At 40.4% G+C, this 16,259-nt stretch overlaps 2 protein-coding genes across 6 annotated transcripts in view; one reads left to right on the top strand and one right to left on the bottom strand.

Annotated features, from left to right (window-relative positions):
• The window catches only part of dcun1d5 (DCN1, defective in cullin neddylation 1, domain containing 5 (S. cerevisiae)), an 8,962-nt gene extending 3,309 nt beyond the window's left edge, over window positions 1–5,653 (top strand). Inside the window, exons 1-10 of one of the 3 annotated variants that reach the window (XM_060877546.1) lie at window positions 285–366; window positions 752–794; window positions 884–992; window positions 1,459–1,550; window positions 1,671–1,741; window positions 2,567–2,658; window positions 2,752–2,860; window positions 3,879–3,983; window positions 4,250–4,352; window positions 5,248–5,653. In XM_060877546.1, coding sequence (XP_060733529.1) covers window positions 334–366; window positions 752–794; window positions 884–992; window positions 1,459–1,550; window positions 1,671–1,741; window positions 2,567–2,658; window positions 2,752–2,860; window positions 3,879–3,983; window positions 4,250–4,352; window positions 5,248–5,303 — 813 coding nt within the window. In that variant the 5' untranslated portion in view covers window positions 285–333 and the 3' untranslated portion in view covers window positions 5,304–5,653. Of the gene's footprint in view, window positions 1–284; window positions 367–751; window positions 795–883; window positions 993–1,458; window positions 1,551–1,670; window positions 1,742–2,566; window positions 2,659–2,751; window positions 2,861–3,878; window positions 3,984–4,249; window positions 4,353–5,247 lie in introns of those variants that run through there. The other 2 variants (XM_060877547.1, XM_060877548.1) reach the window with 2 other exon arrangements.
• A 477-nt stretch (window positions 5,654–6,130) lies between these two features.
• LOC132851008 (uncharacterized) lies at window positions 6,131–14,763 on the bottom strand. Of its 3 annotated transcripts, none has more exons than XM_060877544.1 (5): window positions 14,719–14,763; window positions 9,979–10,058; window positions 8,738–8,822; window positions 8,008–8,240; window positions 6,131–7,682 (listed from the first exon to the last, which is right to left on the bottom strand). In XM_060877544.1, exons 4-5 carry the CDS (start codon window positions 8,228–8,230, stop codon window positions 6,775–6,777), a joined length of 1,131 nt encoding a protein of 376 aa, XP_060733527.1. In that variant the 5' UTR covers window positions 8,231–8,240; window positions 8,738–8,822; window positions 9,979–10,058; window positions 14,719–14,763; the 3' UTR covers window positions 6,131–6,774. The 3 variants fall into 3 exon arrangements, with proteins under 3 accessions (XP_060733527.1, XP_060733526.1, XP_060733528.1); XM_060877543.1 differs by having other exon boundaries at window positions 8,729–8,822; XM_060877545.1 differs by lacking the exons at window positions 8,738–8,822; window positions 14,719–14,763 and having other exon boundaries at window positions 9,979–10,098.
• Window positions 14,764–16,259: the final 1,496 nt, after the last annotated feature.

Below are 16,259 nucleotides of genomic sequence, written 5' to 3' on the forward strand. Positions count from 1 at the left end.
ATTTGAATATGTGGGTGTTTGTTTCGGGGATGGTCTATAGATGTGACAATGAGATTTTAACACGTCGATGACTAAAATACCACAAAACGAAAGTTCTTTAGTCGTGTACCGCGTCATCGGTTTCTTCTCTGCTCTCAGCTCAAGTCGGATATTTCCACCAACAGCCAGCGATCGTGTGACGAGGAGGAGGCTGCGATACGAACGCGGGCACGTTCAGATCGAAGAAGCTTTAGAGATAGCGTTTTGTAATTTTGTTTATTTATTTTGATTATACATCGGTGTACGAGGGGGAGAGCGGTTAGGCCCAGGTTGCCATGACAACCCTGCTGTAAAATGTCTTGCGCATGGTGCTGTGGAGGGAACAAGGTGATGTAATCAGGCACGACTTCTAGTTCTCACCCAGCTCTGGTTTGTTTATAGACTCCTGATTTTAAAGAGGAACAACATTATTCTAGCAATTCAGTGGTACCGCGATGGGTCTCGCGTAGCCGGCAGTATATTATCAAAACAATGCAGAAATTCAACCAGTAAAAAAAAAATGGAATTGCATAGTAGTTCATATGAAACACTGTCAGTATACATGAAACTACTTCAGACAAGAACTAAGCACAAAAGGCATCATTCATGTGTTTTAACTTTTAAGCTTCGCTTTTTATAACAGAATTTCTCTCTCTCTCTCTCTCTCTCCTCTCTCTCTCTCTCTCTCTCTCTCTCTCTCTCTCTCACGCTCTCTCTCACTCTCTCTCTCTAGAATCTTGTCAACTTGAATGGACAAAGTGACTGTATCTACACAGGTATAAGAGCTTCCTCTTTTAGTTCCGGACATATACTTTAAGCATTAATGTCCACTTTCAGCATTATTGCACCTTTTGTTCCCCCCCAGATTCTGTGAGGCTAAATCAACCTTTTGGAAACCCCGTTATGCCTGTAAAAAAGAAAAGAAAGTCCTCTGACTCTGAAGACCCTAGCATTCGGAGGTGCAAAATTACCAGGTAGGTTGACGCGCCAAAGAGCTTTTCTTCCTCCATCAGTCTGCTGGGGGTGTAACTACATTTACGTTTACAGCATTTGGAAGACACTCTTATCCACTTGTATATTTTTAGCTTATTTTATGCAACTGAGGGTTAAGGGCCTTGCTTTAAGGGCCCAGCAGTGGTAACTTGGTGGACCTGGGGTTTGAACTCGTGACCTTCTGTTCAGCAGTCCAACACTTTAACCATTTAAGCTACCGCATGACTAGAAAATTAAAAGGATTGTTATAAAGCGGCTCAGATACAAAAATGTAAAGCTCTCATTTGGACTACAGGACAAAGGTTCTGTGTTCAAATTCCAGGTTCAACAAGCTGCCACTACTGGGCCCTTGAGCAAGGCTCTTAAGAGAAGATCGTCTGCCAAATGCTGTAAATGTAAATGCTGCTACTTCTTCGTTAGTTTAACGTAATAGTCCACTCTCTCCAGTTACTGTAGGACACAGACTCCTGGCAGACTGATAAACCCTGATGATCAGTTCTCCAGCAAGAATTGCCTTGCGTGGTTTTACGAGTATGCAGGTACACCAATTTCCTGAATTTGCTTAAAGACTTTCACGCCGAGGCTGAAAGCCTCATAACTAGAACGTCTCTCTGCTTTAATTTTGCACAACCCATGCACCGTCTTCTTGCTCCCATCAGGGCCGGACGACGTGGTGGGACCCGAGGGCATGGAGAAGTTCTGTGAGGATATAGGCGTTGAACCAGAGAATGTTAGTGTCTTTTTTCAATTTTCTGATTTTTCATGAACACAACCATTGAAGAATTTCCTTATCAGGCACGTACCCTATCCCTGTGGTTGCTCTTTACTTTAAACTGCTAAGCGTTCTCTAATTACCCGCTATCTTTATCTCAGCCTACAACAAGGTCGTAATGTTGAGGTTTTTTGTGTTTTTTTTTTTTTTTTTTTTTTCTTTCAAAAAAAACTATTTGAATTGCCAAAATCACATTTCACCGAAGACTCTCATGTAATTACGTCGTATGTCTCACACGTGAGTCAGTAAGGGCTTATTTTTGTCCAAATCTTTGCATTGCATTTGAGTGTAATCTGGTTGAGTGTGCAGGCTCAAATAAATATGACCTCCTCAAGACATGTCCTCCACAGTCGATTGTAGACTAGCGTCTCAGGGTTTGTTTTGGATGGCTACTTTTTTACCTGGCTAATCAAATCCTCCTGAATAAACCTGCCTGTTAGAATAGACCTAGGGTTAGTGTGTCCGCCTGTGTCTGCCAGTGTCCGCCCGTGTCCGCCAGTGTCCGCCCGTGTCCGCCAGTGTCCGCCCGTGTCCGCCAGTGTCCTCCCGTGTCCTCCCGTGTCCGCCAGTGTCCTCCCGTGTCCGCCAGTGTCCTCCCGTGTCCGCCAGTGTCCTCCCGTGTCCGCCAGTGTCCTCCCGTGTCCACCAGTGTCCACCTGTGTGTTATCAAGCCATTTATTTTCCTTCCTACCATCTGTCTTGCGCTGAACACCAGATATTATCCATGTAACATATCTAAAATGTTTTTTTTTTTGTTTTTTTTTGTATGCGTGTCTCCTCCAGATTATCATGTTAGTCTTAGCCTGGAAACTAGAAGCACCAAATATGGGATTTTTCACAAAAGAAGAATGGCTGAAGGGAATGACATCACTGCAGTAAGAGGATCCTTCAGTGGCGTTGTGTTCAAACTGTGAATGCGTCTGACTCTCCACAGATTTACATGTTAACTTCCTTTTCCCCTGAAACAGGTGTGATTGCACAGAACGGCTACAAGGCAAACTCGACTACCTACGCTCTCAGCTGAACGACGCTGTCGTGTTCAGGAACATTTACAGATACGCCTTTGACTTTGCCAGGGTGAGACGTTTGTTTTCGTTTGCGCTGGTGAAAGATGACGTCGAGAATTTTTAGAGAGGAGGATGAAGGATGAACAGGCCTCGGTTTTGACATCATCTCTTATCAACTATGCAACACAGTGACGCAGCAAAACTGAATAGTTTAAATGATTGCTTTGGATTTTTCCACTGACAGATGTGTTAGAAGAGAGAATTAGACCTCTATTCCTAACTGTAGAGGTCTGCACATGCCATTGTGAAGCCAGTAGGGGCAGCAGAAGCTTGTTCACTAGGCAAGAATGCTGTTTTTCATCAGTTACATTGGGATGCACTTATTTCCAGGGATTTCAGAACAGCCTAACAGATATTGCGTCATCGGGTAGGCGTGGCCTATTTGATAATCTACCTCTAACCGTAGTTTTTGGTTGTTTATTTGTTTTCGAAAATAGCTTAACCGTAAGATAATAAAGCATAATAGATATAAAATATAAAATCTACCTGTATGACTGTTTTGTCCTTCATTAGCCATCGTAGGTATGCTCTTTTTTTTAAAAGAGGGCGTTTTTCCAAGACCTCCAGAAACACGCCCACTTTACGTCGTGGTAATGAAACCCCTGGAATTTAGTGAATTCCCAGTTACATTCACAGCTTGAAACAATGCGAAACAACATTAAACCTTTTTCTGCATTCTGTATGAAAGCTCTGTTTTAGCAGAAAATTATGTTAAATCTGTCAAATCTTTTAATCATTAAGTAATTTCCTCACTCATCCTTAGCTATCTATGTATGTGTTTAATTTTTACTTTTTTGTTTAGATTTTTTTCCCCCATATAATTAATCTTTTTTTATAATTAGAGTAAATTATCATGTTTGATTTGAATTAGGAGATATGAGAGAGAATATTGGGGGTAGCTGTTATTTATTTATGTATTTATTCATTTGATACACTTTTGGGGACGTTTGATATTTAGTCAGATATATATACAAATGGTTAGATACAAGAGAATATGTTCATCCATCATGTCTGCTGTTTATGTCTAGGATAAAGACCAGCGTAGTTTAGACATGGACACCGCAAAGTCAATGTTGGCTCTGATTCTTGGAAGGACGTGGCCCCTGTTTCCTGTGTTTCATCAGTTTTTGGAGGTCGGTGTGTATTTATTGTTAAGTGTTTATGTGCTATGTGGAGCGCACGTATTATCATATTTCACTGGCTACAAGCTGTTTTCTTTAGCTGTTTGTCCTCCAGCACAGTGTTTTTTTATATATATATATATATATATATCCTGATATATATAACATAAGTAATATGAAATTTATGATTTTTTTTTTTCTCTATAATTGTTTTTTTTCTTAGCAGTACAGAATTAATTTATGGAACATTAACACTGACGCTTCCCTTCTCCCTTTAGCAATCTAAGTATAAGGTCATGAACAAGGACCAGTGGTACAACGTCTTAGAGTTCAGCCGCACCGTTAACTCGGACCTCAGTAACTACGACGAGGATGGAGCCTGTAAGTCTAAAGTCTTAATGTAGCGTCATTGTTTCCTTCAGCGTTCCTTCAGTGTAGCTTCACGTGGTATCATCTCTCAGGACAGAAAATCGTACCATAGCCATAGATGCGACAGTATCCTCGGATCAGGGGTGTGAAACTTATCCGGAAGGAGCCGGAGTGAGTGCAGGGTTTTACTCCAACCAGGAAGAAGCCACACCGGAGTCTACTGAAAGCCAAGATCAACTGATGAAACGAGTCGAATCAAGTGCGACTCCTGCTTGATCCGAATAAAAACCTGCACTCACAGCGGCTCTTTGTGGATAAGATCCAAACATCCCTGAGCTAGATAAAGAAATTAAATAGATAAACTGTGACTGTTACGGTTATGGTAACATTCCCAGGTATAGTGTATAGACTTTTTAAATGAGCAGCCCACATTTCTATACATGTATAAATGAGAAAAATGGCCTTCTTGTAATTAAATATCGAAGGATGTTCAAACATTTTAAGTTTGTTTACAAGTTACTTACTTATTTTTAAGCCCAAAGACTTTTGAGACATTGTAAGCATATCATATATCATATCGTGATAGGCAGTGAATACTCGAATCTGATTGGTCAGAAAGGTGTTGATCCATTTCTACAGCAGCAGCTTTGACAAATCACAGGTTTATACTTTGTACTAGTCGTTCTCGTTCTCAGACACTTGTATGTCGAACGTTCTCATCTCATTTTATTTTTTAAACACAACCACATTAGTGAGCTTTGGGTAAGCAGCCAGACAATTGTATAACCCTGTTGAAGCAAATGAGAACAATGCCGATGCGTATGAATCAGTGTGGCATAGGTACTTTACTTTTTATTTTGTTTCTCAGCCCCTCTCGAGCTAACCTCGTGTCATCTGTCTTCCGCAGGGCCGGTGATGCTGGACGAGTTTGTGGAATGGTATAAAGCCAGACTGACTTTATAGCACAACACGATCACGTGTGTACAATGAAAGGGCAAAAGATTTAAGGGCAAAAGCACATCAATGGACGCCATCCCTCCACCTTAAACAGTCCAGAGAATCAATCGCACACCTTCCCAGGAGTGTCGTTATGCTGCTTGCGGAAGCATCACAACCCAGAGACTTACAGTGTTAATTTAAACTCGAAAATGGAAAACGTCTGAAAACGGAGGGAACTGCTTGTATGTGTGTTGCATTTTTTTTCACAGCAGTTTCATTCTCAGTGTTGTTCGGTCTGGTGGAGGGAAGTCATCTGTTCATGTAATATTTTTGTTTATAGTGTTTTCAAAGGAAAATAAAGAAACTGTATGGAAGTACTGGTTTTCTTTGGATATGCTGAATTATGCTGAATATATTTGCAGCCTGCTCAAACACCCGATTGTATTTATTCATTATTTACCATGCTGTCGATTTCTGATAACAACAGCTCTGACGGTAGTGTGATTCAAACCCCAGGTTTTTATTAATGCACTCCATCTAATACATATTGTTTTTTGCAGTAAACATCTCATCTAGGCTGGAGAGCGGACAATAGCTTATAGCCAATATAATGTAAGTAATAGCAGGAAAATGTCTCACGAGTGGAATTGTTGGCGAATCGCTGTGGTATAAGAGAAATAAAACACTTTGTATTTGTGGGCAAATCGCTGTGGTATAAGAGAAATAAAACACTTTGTATTTGTGGGCAAATCGCTGTGGTATAAGAGAAATAAAGCACTGTAATTGTGGGCGAATCGCTGTGGTATAAGGGAAATAAAGCACTAATTGTTGGCGAATCGCTGTGGTATAAGAGAAATAAAACACTTTGTAATTGTTGGCGAATCGCTGTGGTATAAGAGAAATAAAACACTTTGTAATTGTTGGCGAATCGCTGTGGTATAAGAGAAATAAAACACTTTGTAATTGTTGGCGAATCGCTGTGGTATAAGAGAAATAAAACACTTTGTTGGCGAATCGCTGTGGTATAAGAGAAATAAAACACTTTGTAATTGTTGGCGAAATGCTGTGGTATAAGAGAAATAAAACACTGTAATTGTGGGCGAATCGCTGTGGTATAAGAGAAATAAAACACTTTGTAATTGTGGGCGAATCGCTGTGGTATAAGAGAAATAAAACACTTTGGGACGCACTGTTGGAAAATAACCAACTTTGGAGTAACTCCACGTTGCAGCCATCGACCCCAGGTCTTTTGTTCCTTATTAATTAGTGAGTTAAGTGAAATCTTTACATAAATATCATTCAAGTCACTCAAGTCAGAGTAAGATGGAGGTCTACCTTGACTAAAAAAAAAATACATCAAGGTTTTTAAATACGATCTTTCTGACATGATTTGAATGCACCATTACTGGAAGTAATTTTTGCTGAACTATCATTTAAAGCATGGTAATAAGAGTATTCGTGAACTTTTCTCATAAAATTGTCCAAGTTTAAGTGTTTAAATCTTTGTGTCGTCTGGTCCGGCTGAGATTCCGCTGCTGGAGAAATCACGTGTTTCCGCCTCGTTCATGATACTTTGTAGACGAGTGAGTGACGCCACTCTCTGTCTGGGTGTAGGCTTGACCTCTTGTTCTTTAATGTGGTTGTATCGGTTTCCATCTTCATCGTAGTTGTATAGTTTAATAACTCTACTGATGCGTTTAGGTTGTTCTGATCCAAGCCCGGCTTTATGTTCCTGTCCTTCTTGGCCTTTCTGTTGATCTGCTTCATCACCTGCTTTTCCATTTGATGTGTTGATTATGTCATTTCCGACATCACTGCTTACTGAGCCACCCTCGTGGTGAGCTCCATTTTGGTTCTCATCTTGGTCTGTCTTCATGTTAGCAGCAGCTTTGGTGGATGCTGAAGACTCTGGTGCAAAGTGTACGGTGTCTTCTTCAGAGTTTGGGTTTCTCTGGAAAAACACAGTCCTGAGTCTGCTGACTCTTGTAGTGTCTCGAGGACTGGTTTGTTTAGGACGCATCCTGGTCCTTGTTCTTTGTAGACACGTAATGACGTAGGGTCGGCTGAACGCACCGATCGTAAACGCTCCCATGAAGGTAACCAACACCGATGATGACACCGCTGCTATGAAGTGAGTGTAATGGATGCCGGATGTCTCTGCATCTCTGGCTGTTCTTGTCCTCGTTCTTGTCTTGGGTGTGTTTTCGTTCAATACGTTTACTCTATATGGAATGACTGTTGTGCCTCTGCTGTCCACTAGGAGGCAACTATAAAGTCCGGTGTGACTTAACGTAACCTTTGGGATCCTCAGATTCCCATTACTAGTCTCTATCGGGTCCTTATCGCTAAACTTGTATCTTTCTCCAAATGATCCAAATGGTGTCTGCCACCACAAAACCAGTCCTAAAGAAAGAATAAATGAACAGAAAAACATTTACAGCTTAGAACAGCGGTCTCCAATCTTATCGGGAAAGGGCCGGTGTGGGTGCAGGTTTTCATTTCAACCCAGCAGAAGCCACACCAGAGTCTACAAAAAGCCAAGAACAACTGATTAAACAGGTGGAATCAGGTGTGGCTTCTGCTGGGTTGGAATGAAAACCTGCACACACACCGGCCCTTTGTGGATAAGATTGGACACCGTTGGCTTAGAAGGATATTTTAAACATGAATAAAATCCTGTAATGAATGCAATCCAAACTAACACAGAACATGTAAATGTAGTGTTTACCGTCGCTAGACTTGTTCCTACACTGCAGCTCTGTAGTGTTTCCCAGAACGACACTGACTGTGAATTTAGGTTTGATTTGAAATGTGCTCCATTTTTCCTCCAGATTTATTTTGGAGTTTGTGTCACTTAAATCATGGTTTACTGTAATAACAGATCCATCAGGTGTTTGAAGATAAAGTGTAATCCACAACAGAAGTAGCCTTGTTAGTTTCCTCAGGTTCATTATTTCAAATCTGAAATAAAGATTTAATACAATTAAGCCAGTTTATTAGGCACATTTCACGAGCAATGTAATGTAGCTATCAGCTTATCTTAGGTGATGTACGGTTACTTATATGGTCTTGCAACACATCGATTTTGTCTTTCTTTAACCGTTTCTATGTTAGCCATCTGTAGCCATGCCTTAAATCATGCACATACTCCTTTATTATTGCAATTATCTTACAAATACTGTAGTGTTCCCTTTAAAAAAAATAGACAAATTGTTTGCAGAAATATGGACTAGAGATAATTAAATGCTGACTATAAAAACTATATGGTAGGTTCAACTGATCAAATGGAAACTCCTGCATTTGTCTGGCTCTTAATATTGCACATTGGTTTCCCACGTAAAGGTCATGGGTCATTTATAGCCTCAGATTTGTTATAAATAGTTTTTTTTTTAATGTTAATAAGACCTACTACTAAGGAAGATTTATCTTCCTAAAAAAAATCTATTTACTTATCGTACAAAGTTGATAGACAAGGTGGCTCCAAATAATCTGAAGCTTTCAGGACTGCTGGAAAATGTAGAGTTTTGACAATTGTGTCTGTTTCTGAAAAAACAAAATATAACTAATGATAGAAATATTAAGAGAAAGATTTAGACAATTTAGTACAAAATAAGTTTATTTTTTAGCTGTCCTATTTCGGAGGAACGAAATGGAAATAAGCTTTGAGTTTTATTATGTTTTAATCCTGTGTAATTTTGAGTAGGAAATGCAGTCATATATGTTTTTGACATCATTGTCAATGAGCATCCATCCATCCATCCATCCAGTCAGTTATCCATCCATCCAGTCCAGACAGCTGTCTGTCTATCTATCCAGTTGTCTGTCTATGTATATTGTTCGTCTATCTATCTATCTATCTATCTATCTATCTATCTATCTATCTATCTATCTATCTATCTATCTATCTATACAGTTGTCTATCTATACAGTTGTCTATCTATCTATCTATCTATCTATCTATCTATCTATCTATCTATCTATCTATCCAGTTGTCTGTCTATCTATCTATCTATCTATCTATCTATCTATCTATCTATCTATCTATCTATCTATCCAGTTGTCTGTCTATCTATCTATCTATCTATCTATCTATCTATCTATCTATCTATCTATCTATCTATCTATCTAATTTTTTTTATTTTATTTACCTTTATTTTAGCAGGAAGTCTCATTGAGATCAAAAATCTCTTTTACAAGAGAGACCTTGCCAAGGTAGCAGCCACACATAAACACAACATAGTAAAAACATACATACATACAATCATACAATACAAGGACTTCTTCAAGAAAAACAACTACATGTCGCATTTTTTATGATGGTCTTAAATGTATTTATAGATATACACATTTCTAATTTAAGATCTTTTTGCAAATTATTCCATGCCCATGGTGCATAGTATGAAAAGTATCTATCTATCTATCTATCTATCTATCTATCTATCTATCTATCTATCTATCTATCTATCTATCTATCTATCTATCTATCTATCTATCCAGTTGTCTATCTATCTATCTATCTATCTATCTATCTATCTATCTATCTATCTATCTATCTATCTATCTATCTATCTATCCAGTTGTCTGTCTGGGCTTCAGTTATAGTCAATAATACCTCTGTACTAATTTGATTGTAAAATAAAAATGACAGTTTTTTAGTTATTAAAAAACAAGAGGTATAGAACAAGAGGTCAATTCCTACCTCTTTAGTGCATCCAGATGAACGCAGTATCAACAGTCCATTTGCTGGAGAACAGCTGTGTTTCACAGGTTGTATCGTTTCTAAAAGAGGAGTAAAGTACAACCTTCACATGACACTTTAATTCCATCTCGTGCTCCATGTTTAAAGATTAACATTTTGTTCATCCAAAGGAGAAGGAAATGTGACTCATCTCTGTGTGAGCAGCTGCAGCTAATTCCCTGCTTGATGCAATATTTTCATCTGTCTACATGTCAGATATGGAATTATACTGTATGTATTTGGATTTATGTATATTTATATATGCATGTTCACTACCACTAAAACTGAACCTCTACAAATACATGAAATATTTTATAATAATTTAGATGCCTAAAAAATGTCCTTTACTTATGTCATTATTTATTATTTGTTTGTTTATCTTTTATTTCAGGGGGCACGATGGCTTAGTGGTTAGCACGTTCGCCTCACACCTCCAGGGTCGGGGTTTGATTCCCGCCTCCACCTTGTGTGTGTGGAGTTTGCATGTTCTCCCCGTGCCTCGGGGGTTTCCTCCGGGTACTCCGGTTTCCTCCCCCGGTCCAAAGACATGCATGGTAGGTTGATTGGCATCTCTGGAAAAATTGTCCCTAGTGTGTGATTGAATGAGTGTGTGTGTGCCCTGCGATGGGTTGGCACTCCGTCCAGGTTGTATCCTGCCTTGATACCCGATGATGCCTGAGATAGGCACAGGCTCCCCGTGACCCGAGGTAGTTCGGATAAGCGGTAGAAGATGAATGAATGAATGAATCTTTTATTTCATGACTTTCACATCATTTGAATTGTTTGGCATTATTTTTACACTTCTATATTTCTAGATTTTATATTATTATTTCCCTTTACTTTCACTACTGTTAACTTTTTTCTCTTTAATGGCTGGTCAAAATCCAAGCCATTTGGGGAAGTCGTGGCCTAAGGTTGTAGGTTCGAGTCTCGGGCTGGCAATACCACGACTGAGGTGCCCTTGAGCAAGACACCGAACCCCCCAACTGCTCCCCAGGTGCCGCAGCATAAATGGCTGCCCACTGCTCCGGGTGTGTGTTCACTGCTGTGTGTGTGCACTTTGGATGGGTTAAATGCAGAGAACGAATTCTGAGTATGGGTCACCATACTTAGCTGTATGTCACGTCTTGTCACTTAAAAAAAAAATACCTGAACGAGATTTTTACTGAACCCATGTACTGTGTCACTACAATTACAGACCTTGGATACAAGGATTGTTATTTTGATTTTAAATATACAATCGCAGGTACACAAAATATATTACATGGGATCTGGGATCGAACTCACAACCTTCCGGTTTTAGATTGCTCAGGGGCCCAACAGTGGCAGCTTGGTGGACCTGGGATCAAACTCACAACCTTCCCATTGGTAGCGCAACACCTTAACCACTAGGCTACCACATGCCCCAGACTACAGACATAGAGTAGAGGTGGGCTCTGGAATTGCCAGTCTGCTGTGAAAAAAGCTGATTTCATCTCTGCTTTAACTTCCCATTACTCCTTTGATTTTCTTGCGCTAACAGAGACCTGGATATCCCCACAGAACACTGCTACACCAGCTGCTTTATCCTCTGCCTATGCTTTCTCTCACTCACCACGAGAAACAGGCAGGGGTGGTGGTACAGGTTTATTGCTGTCAAAGAAATGGTGCTTTACACCTCACCTCTTGTCTCATTTAACCATCTCCTCTTTTGAATTCTATGCCATTTCAGTTACCTCTCCAATTAACCTTGTTATCATTGTTGTTTACCGCCCTCCTGGTCCCCTAGGTGACTTCTTGGAAGAAATGGACACACTGCTTAGTGCTTTCCCTTCTGATAGCTCCCCCCTGACAGTGCTTGGTGACTTCAACCTCCCCTCTGACAAGCTACATTCTTCTTCCCTCCTGTCTCTTCTTGACTCATTCACACTCACACTCAACAGCTACATCCCCACACACAAAGGAGGCAATGTGCTGGACCTGGTTTTCACCCGTCCTTCTCCAGCTACAGACGTGACTGCTACCCCACTACACGTCTCTGATCATCACCTGGTATCCTTTACCATCACTCTCCCTACCCTACCTAAAACTACCTCTCACCCCCTCGCTCTTACCCGCCGCAACCTTTATTCTGTCTCCCCTTCTTCTGTAGCTTCTGGCACTCTTTCTTCCCTTCCTGATCCTGAGTCTTTTTCCTCACTGCCCTTGGACTCGGCCACAGATACTTTCTTCTCATCTCTTTCCTCAACTATGGACTTCCTCTGCCCTATGTCCACTAAACCCAAGAAAACTTCTTGTTCTGCTCCTTGGCTTTCAGATGTGCTGCGCAACAATCGAAGAGAGCTAAGATCATCAGAGAGAAAGTGGAAGAAATCACAACTTGATGCAGATCTTGATTCTTACCGAACACTCATGGCCAAGTTCTCCTCAGATGTGACTTCTGCCAAGACTTCCTTCTACAAGGAAAAGCTTGAAGCTTCCTCACATGACCCTCGGAAATTCCACAACATCATCTCTTCTCTGCTCAACCCCCCGGCTCCACCTTCTTCATCCTCCCTGACTGCAGAAGACTTTGCTTCTTTCTACCAGGAGAAGATTGAGGAAATCTGCCGGACCTTCACTTCAGCCCCGACTGCACTTACATCTCAGAGTATGGACTCCCCTACACCTTTGTTGTCACATTTCTCAACTGTAACAGCAGAAGAGATTCTAAAACTCATCCAGTCTTGCAATCCTACCACCTGCCCATTGGATCCACTCCCTTCCACTTTGCTCCAGACCATCTCGCAAGACCTTCTGCCCTTCATTACAACTATCACCAATAGATCCATAGCATCTGGTCAGGTACCAACTACCTTCAAGAGAGCAAGGGTTACTCCCATCCTGAAGAAACCTGCTCTGGATCCATCAGACATCAGTAACTACAGACCGGTATCACTTCTCTCGTTTCTTTCAAAAATTCTTGAACGCATTGTCTTTAATCAACTGTCTGTCTATCTCTCACAGAACAACCTCCAAGACCAAAACCAGTCTGGCTTTAAAGCAGCTCATTCCACAGAGACAGCCCTTTTAGATGTCTCTGAGAAACTACATGCTGCTAGATCAGCCAATCTCTCATCCGTCCTTATCCTCCTTGACCTTTCAGCAGCGTTTGATACGGTCAACCATAAGACTCTCTTAGCCGCCCTCAGGAGTCTTGGGATTTGCGGATCAGCTTGGGAATGGTTCGCTTCCTACCTGGAAGGACGCTCATATCAGGTAACATGGAGGGGAGTGACATCTGCTCCACGCAGACTCTCCACTGGCGTCCCACAAGGCTCAGTACTTGGTCCTCTTCTTTTCTCCCTGTATACTCACTCTCTTGGGGAAGTTATTTCCTCACATGGGTTCTCTTACCACTGCTATGCTGATGATACACAACTTATCTTCTCTTTCCCACCCGCAGATGCCACAGTTTCTGACCGGATCTCTGCATGTCTGGCAGAAATTTCATCATGGATGACTGCTCATCAGTTAAAGCTTAATCCTAGCAAAACTGAGCTGCTCTTCATCCCAGGTGATTCATCCCCAGGTTATGATCTTGCTATATCCTTGCACAACGATCTGATCTCCCATTCAGCCACAGCTCGCAACCTTGGGGTAACCATGGACCTGGTTCCACCATCTCTCAGGGTAAGAGGCAAGTATACTACAAGACTCTTCTCTGTACTGGCACCAAGGTGGTGGAACGAACTTCCCCTAGAGGTCCGGACAGCTGAGTCACTGGCTATTTTCAAGCGGCGGTTGAAGACCTACTTATTCAGGAAACACTTCAACTAGCACTTCTTTCATTATCGTTTGCATTTAAAAAAACAAAACAAAACAAAAAAAAAACACACCTTTGACACTTTCATTGTAACTTTGAACAAATGTTTTAAACTCATGGTATCTTAAGTATGTAACTTAGTGAGCCAGCATTAATGTATTCAATGTTAGAGATTTAAGCACTTATGTACGTCGCTCTGGATAAGGGCGTCTGCCAAATGCTGTAAATGTAAATGTAAATATATACATTGAATTCCCTGAGGAAAAAATCTCAGGAGAAAAATCTGACAGATACGGAAGCCCTAAGAGGTCATGCGTTATTATATTTTTTCTTTCTTGTTTGTCGTAATAACGACTTTATTGTTCAGGTTATCTTGATTTAACAAAAGTTGTTTTGTTGTGATCACGACTTCATTTTCTCACGATCACTGCATGTAGCCCATTGTTAATATGTAACGGATTATTAAAACTTTAAGTCTTTATTCTCATAAATACTGTCAATGGTTTTGTATTCGTTTTGTTTGTCAACTTTTGTTATGATGAGATAACGAGAAAATGAAGTCGTTATGATGACAAAACAAGAAAGAATATATATATTCATGCATCTCCGTGGACAGAAATAAAGGTGTGTTAAAAATAAACCCGGGATGGAATTAATGAAATGGATTGACCTGGTTCATATATGTACATGTATGAAATACATCAAATACACAATTACTACCAAAAGTAACTTAAAATCTTAGACATAATTTAGATGTTTATATTCAATGTGAATCATTGTTCGTATACTAATCAAACTGTATAAGCTCGAGCTCTGAAGACCTATTGTACTCTTAGTTTAGTTATGTATGTTTTATCTATTGTGATCCACGTGCCATAAGATGTCAGTATTGAGCTTCATATGTATCAAATACTCACCAAATTTGTACAAGAAAAGAGAACTTTATGGTCTCAGGCATGTTTTAGAAAGATGGTAGATATTTGTTTGTGTTGTTCTTTCAACTTCCCCCTGTTCAGGGTCACTACAGCAGATCACATGGTCCACATGTTACATTTGGCACAGGTTTTTAAACCAGATGCCCTTATTGATTTTTTTAATCCAGGTTTGGGACCAGCACTGAGAGTTAACTCTTCAGTGGCTGTGTTAGCTCTCTGCCTGGGAATCAAACCCAGGGTGTAGCAATGAGAGCATGGGATCCTTCCACTGGACCACCAGGGGGCCTAGAAAAATTTGTTGATATTTATTAATATTAATTTTAATTTTCACCTGCTAATCATGCCCCACACATATGTGCTTTTTGAACACCCCATTCCAGATATAATCCCCTTTTGCTGTTATAATACAGTGTATTCTGATAAGAATTACCACTAGATGTTGGAGTATGGTTGTGAGGACTTGCCCGTTCAACCACAAGAGCATTAGTGAGGTTGGGAACTGATGTTGGCTGAGGAGGCCTTGGGTGCAGTCTGTGTTCCAGTTTATCCCAAAGGAATAGAATGGGGTTGAGGTCAGGCCTCTGTGCAGGACACTTCAGTTCTTCGACTCTGACCTTGGCAAGCCATGTCTTCATGGACATTAATTTGCACATACGGGAAAATGATTGGTTCCTGGGGGGAATGGGAAATTGTAATGCTACAATATACAATGACATCCTATACATTTTGGGGAAGACTCACAGACCGTATGGGTGTGATAGTAAGGTGTCTACAAATGTTGGACCTTTTCAGTGGCGTTGATGTCATTCAGAAAATGGCCAGTTTTCTGTTAAATTGTTCTACCGTTTTGATGACATTTGTTTCTGTACATACACATTTCACTAGATCACCAGTGTGGCTGCAGGTTTTTATTCCAGTCAGTCATTTGTGGCTCCTGATTGGCTGAAATGAAATCTTTTAGCCACACCGGTCCTTTGCAGATAACACTGGACAATTCTGCTATACAGTATTATTGCTGATAGTTTGGTTATTAGTTTGCTTTTACCTGGTCAAAATGATCTAACACTGACTTGAGATAAAGACTTAGGTGAGTCTTGAGAAAGAGTAAATACAGGTTACACACGTCAACCTTATAATGTGAAGGTTTATTATTCATGGCTCATGCTTGATAAATAAACACAGTGATTGAAAACCAAGTGATTGATATCTGTATTAATTAACGTCTGCCTATTTATTTTGGCTAAGTGGCTATGGTTTGCTCTCATTGTATTACTGCTACTGATTTTGTTTCCTGATGTCTATCTTTTCTGTGCATGCACACTTCATTTTCAAACACACCCAAAAATTCATGCTGCATGTGTTTTAACAGTGTAGGAATTTTTTGATGATAATATCTTCTACCGCTTATCCGAACTACCTCGGGTCACGGGGAGCCTGTGCCTATCTCAGGCGTCATCGGGCATCAAGGCAGGATACACCCTGGACGGAGTGCCAACGCATCGCAGGGCACACACACTGATGAT

Source organism: Tachysurus vachellii, chromosome 9 (genome assembly GCF_030014155.1).
Source record: "Tachysurus vachellii isolate PV-2020 chromosome 9, HZAU_Pvac_v1, whole genome shotgun sequence".
Classification (NCBI taxonomy): Eukaryota; Metazoa; Chordata; class Actinopteri; order Siluriformes; family Bagridae; genus Tachysurus; species Tachysurus vachellii.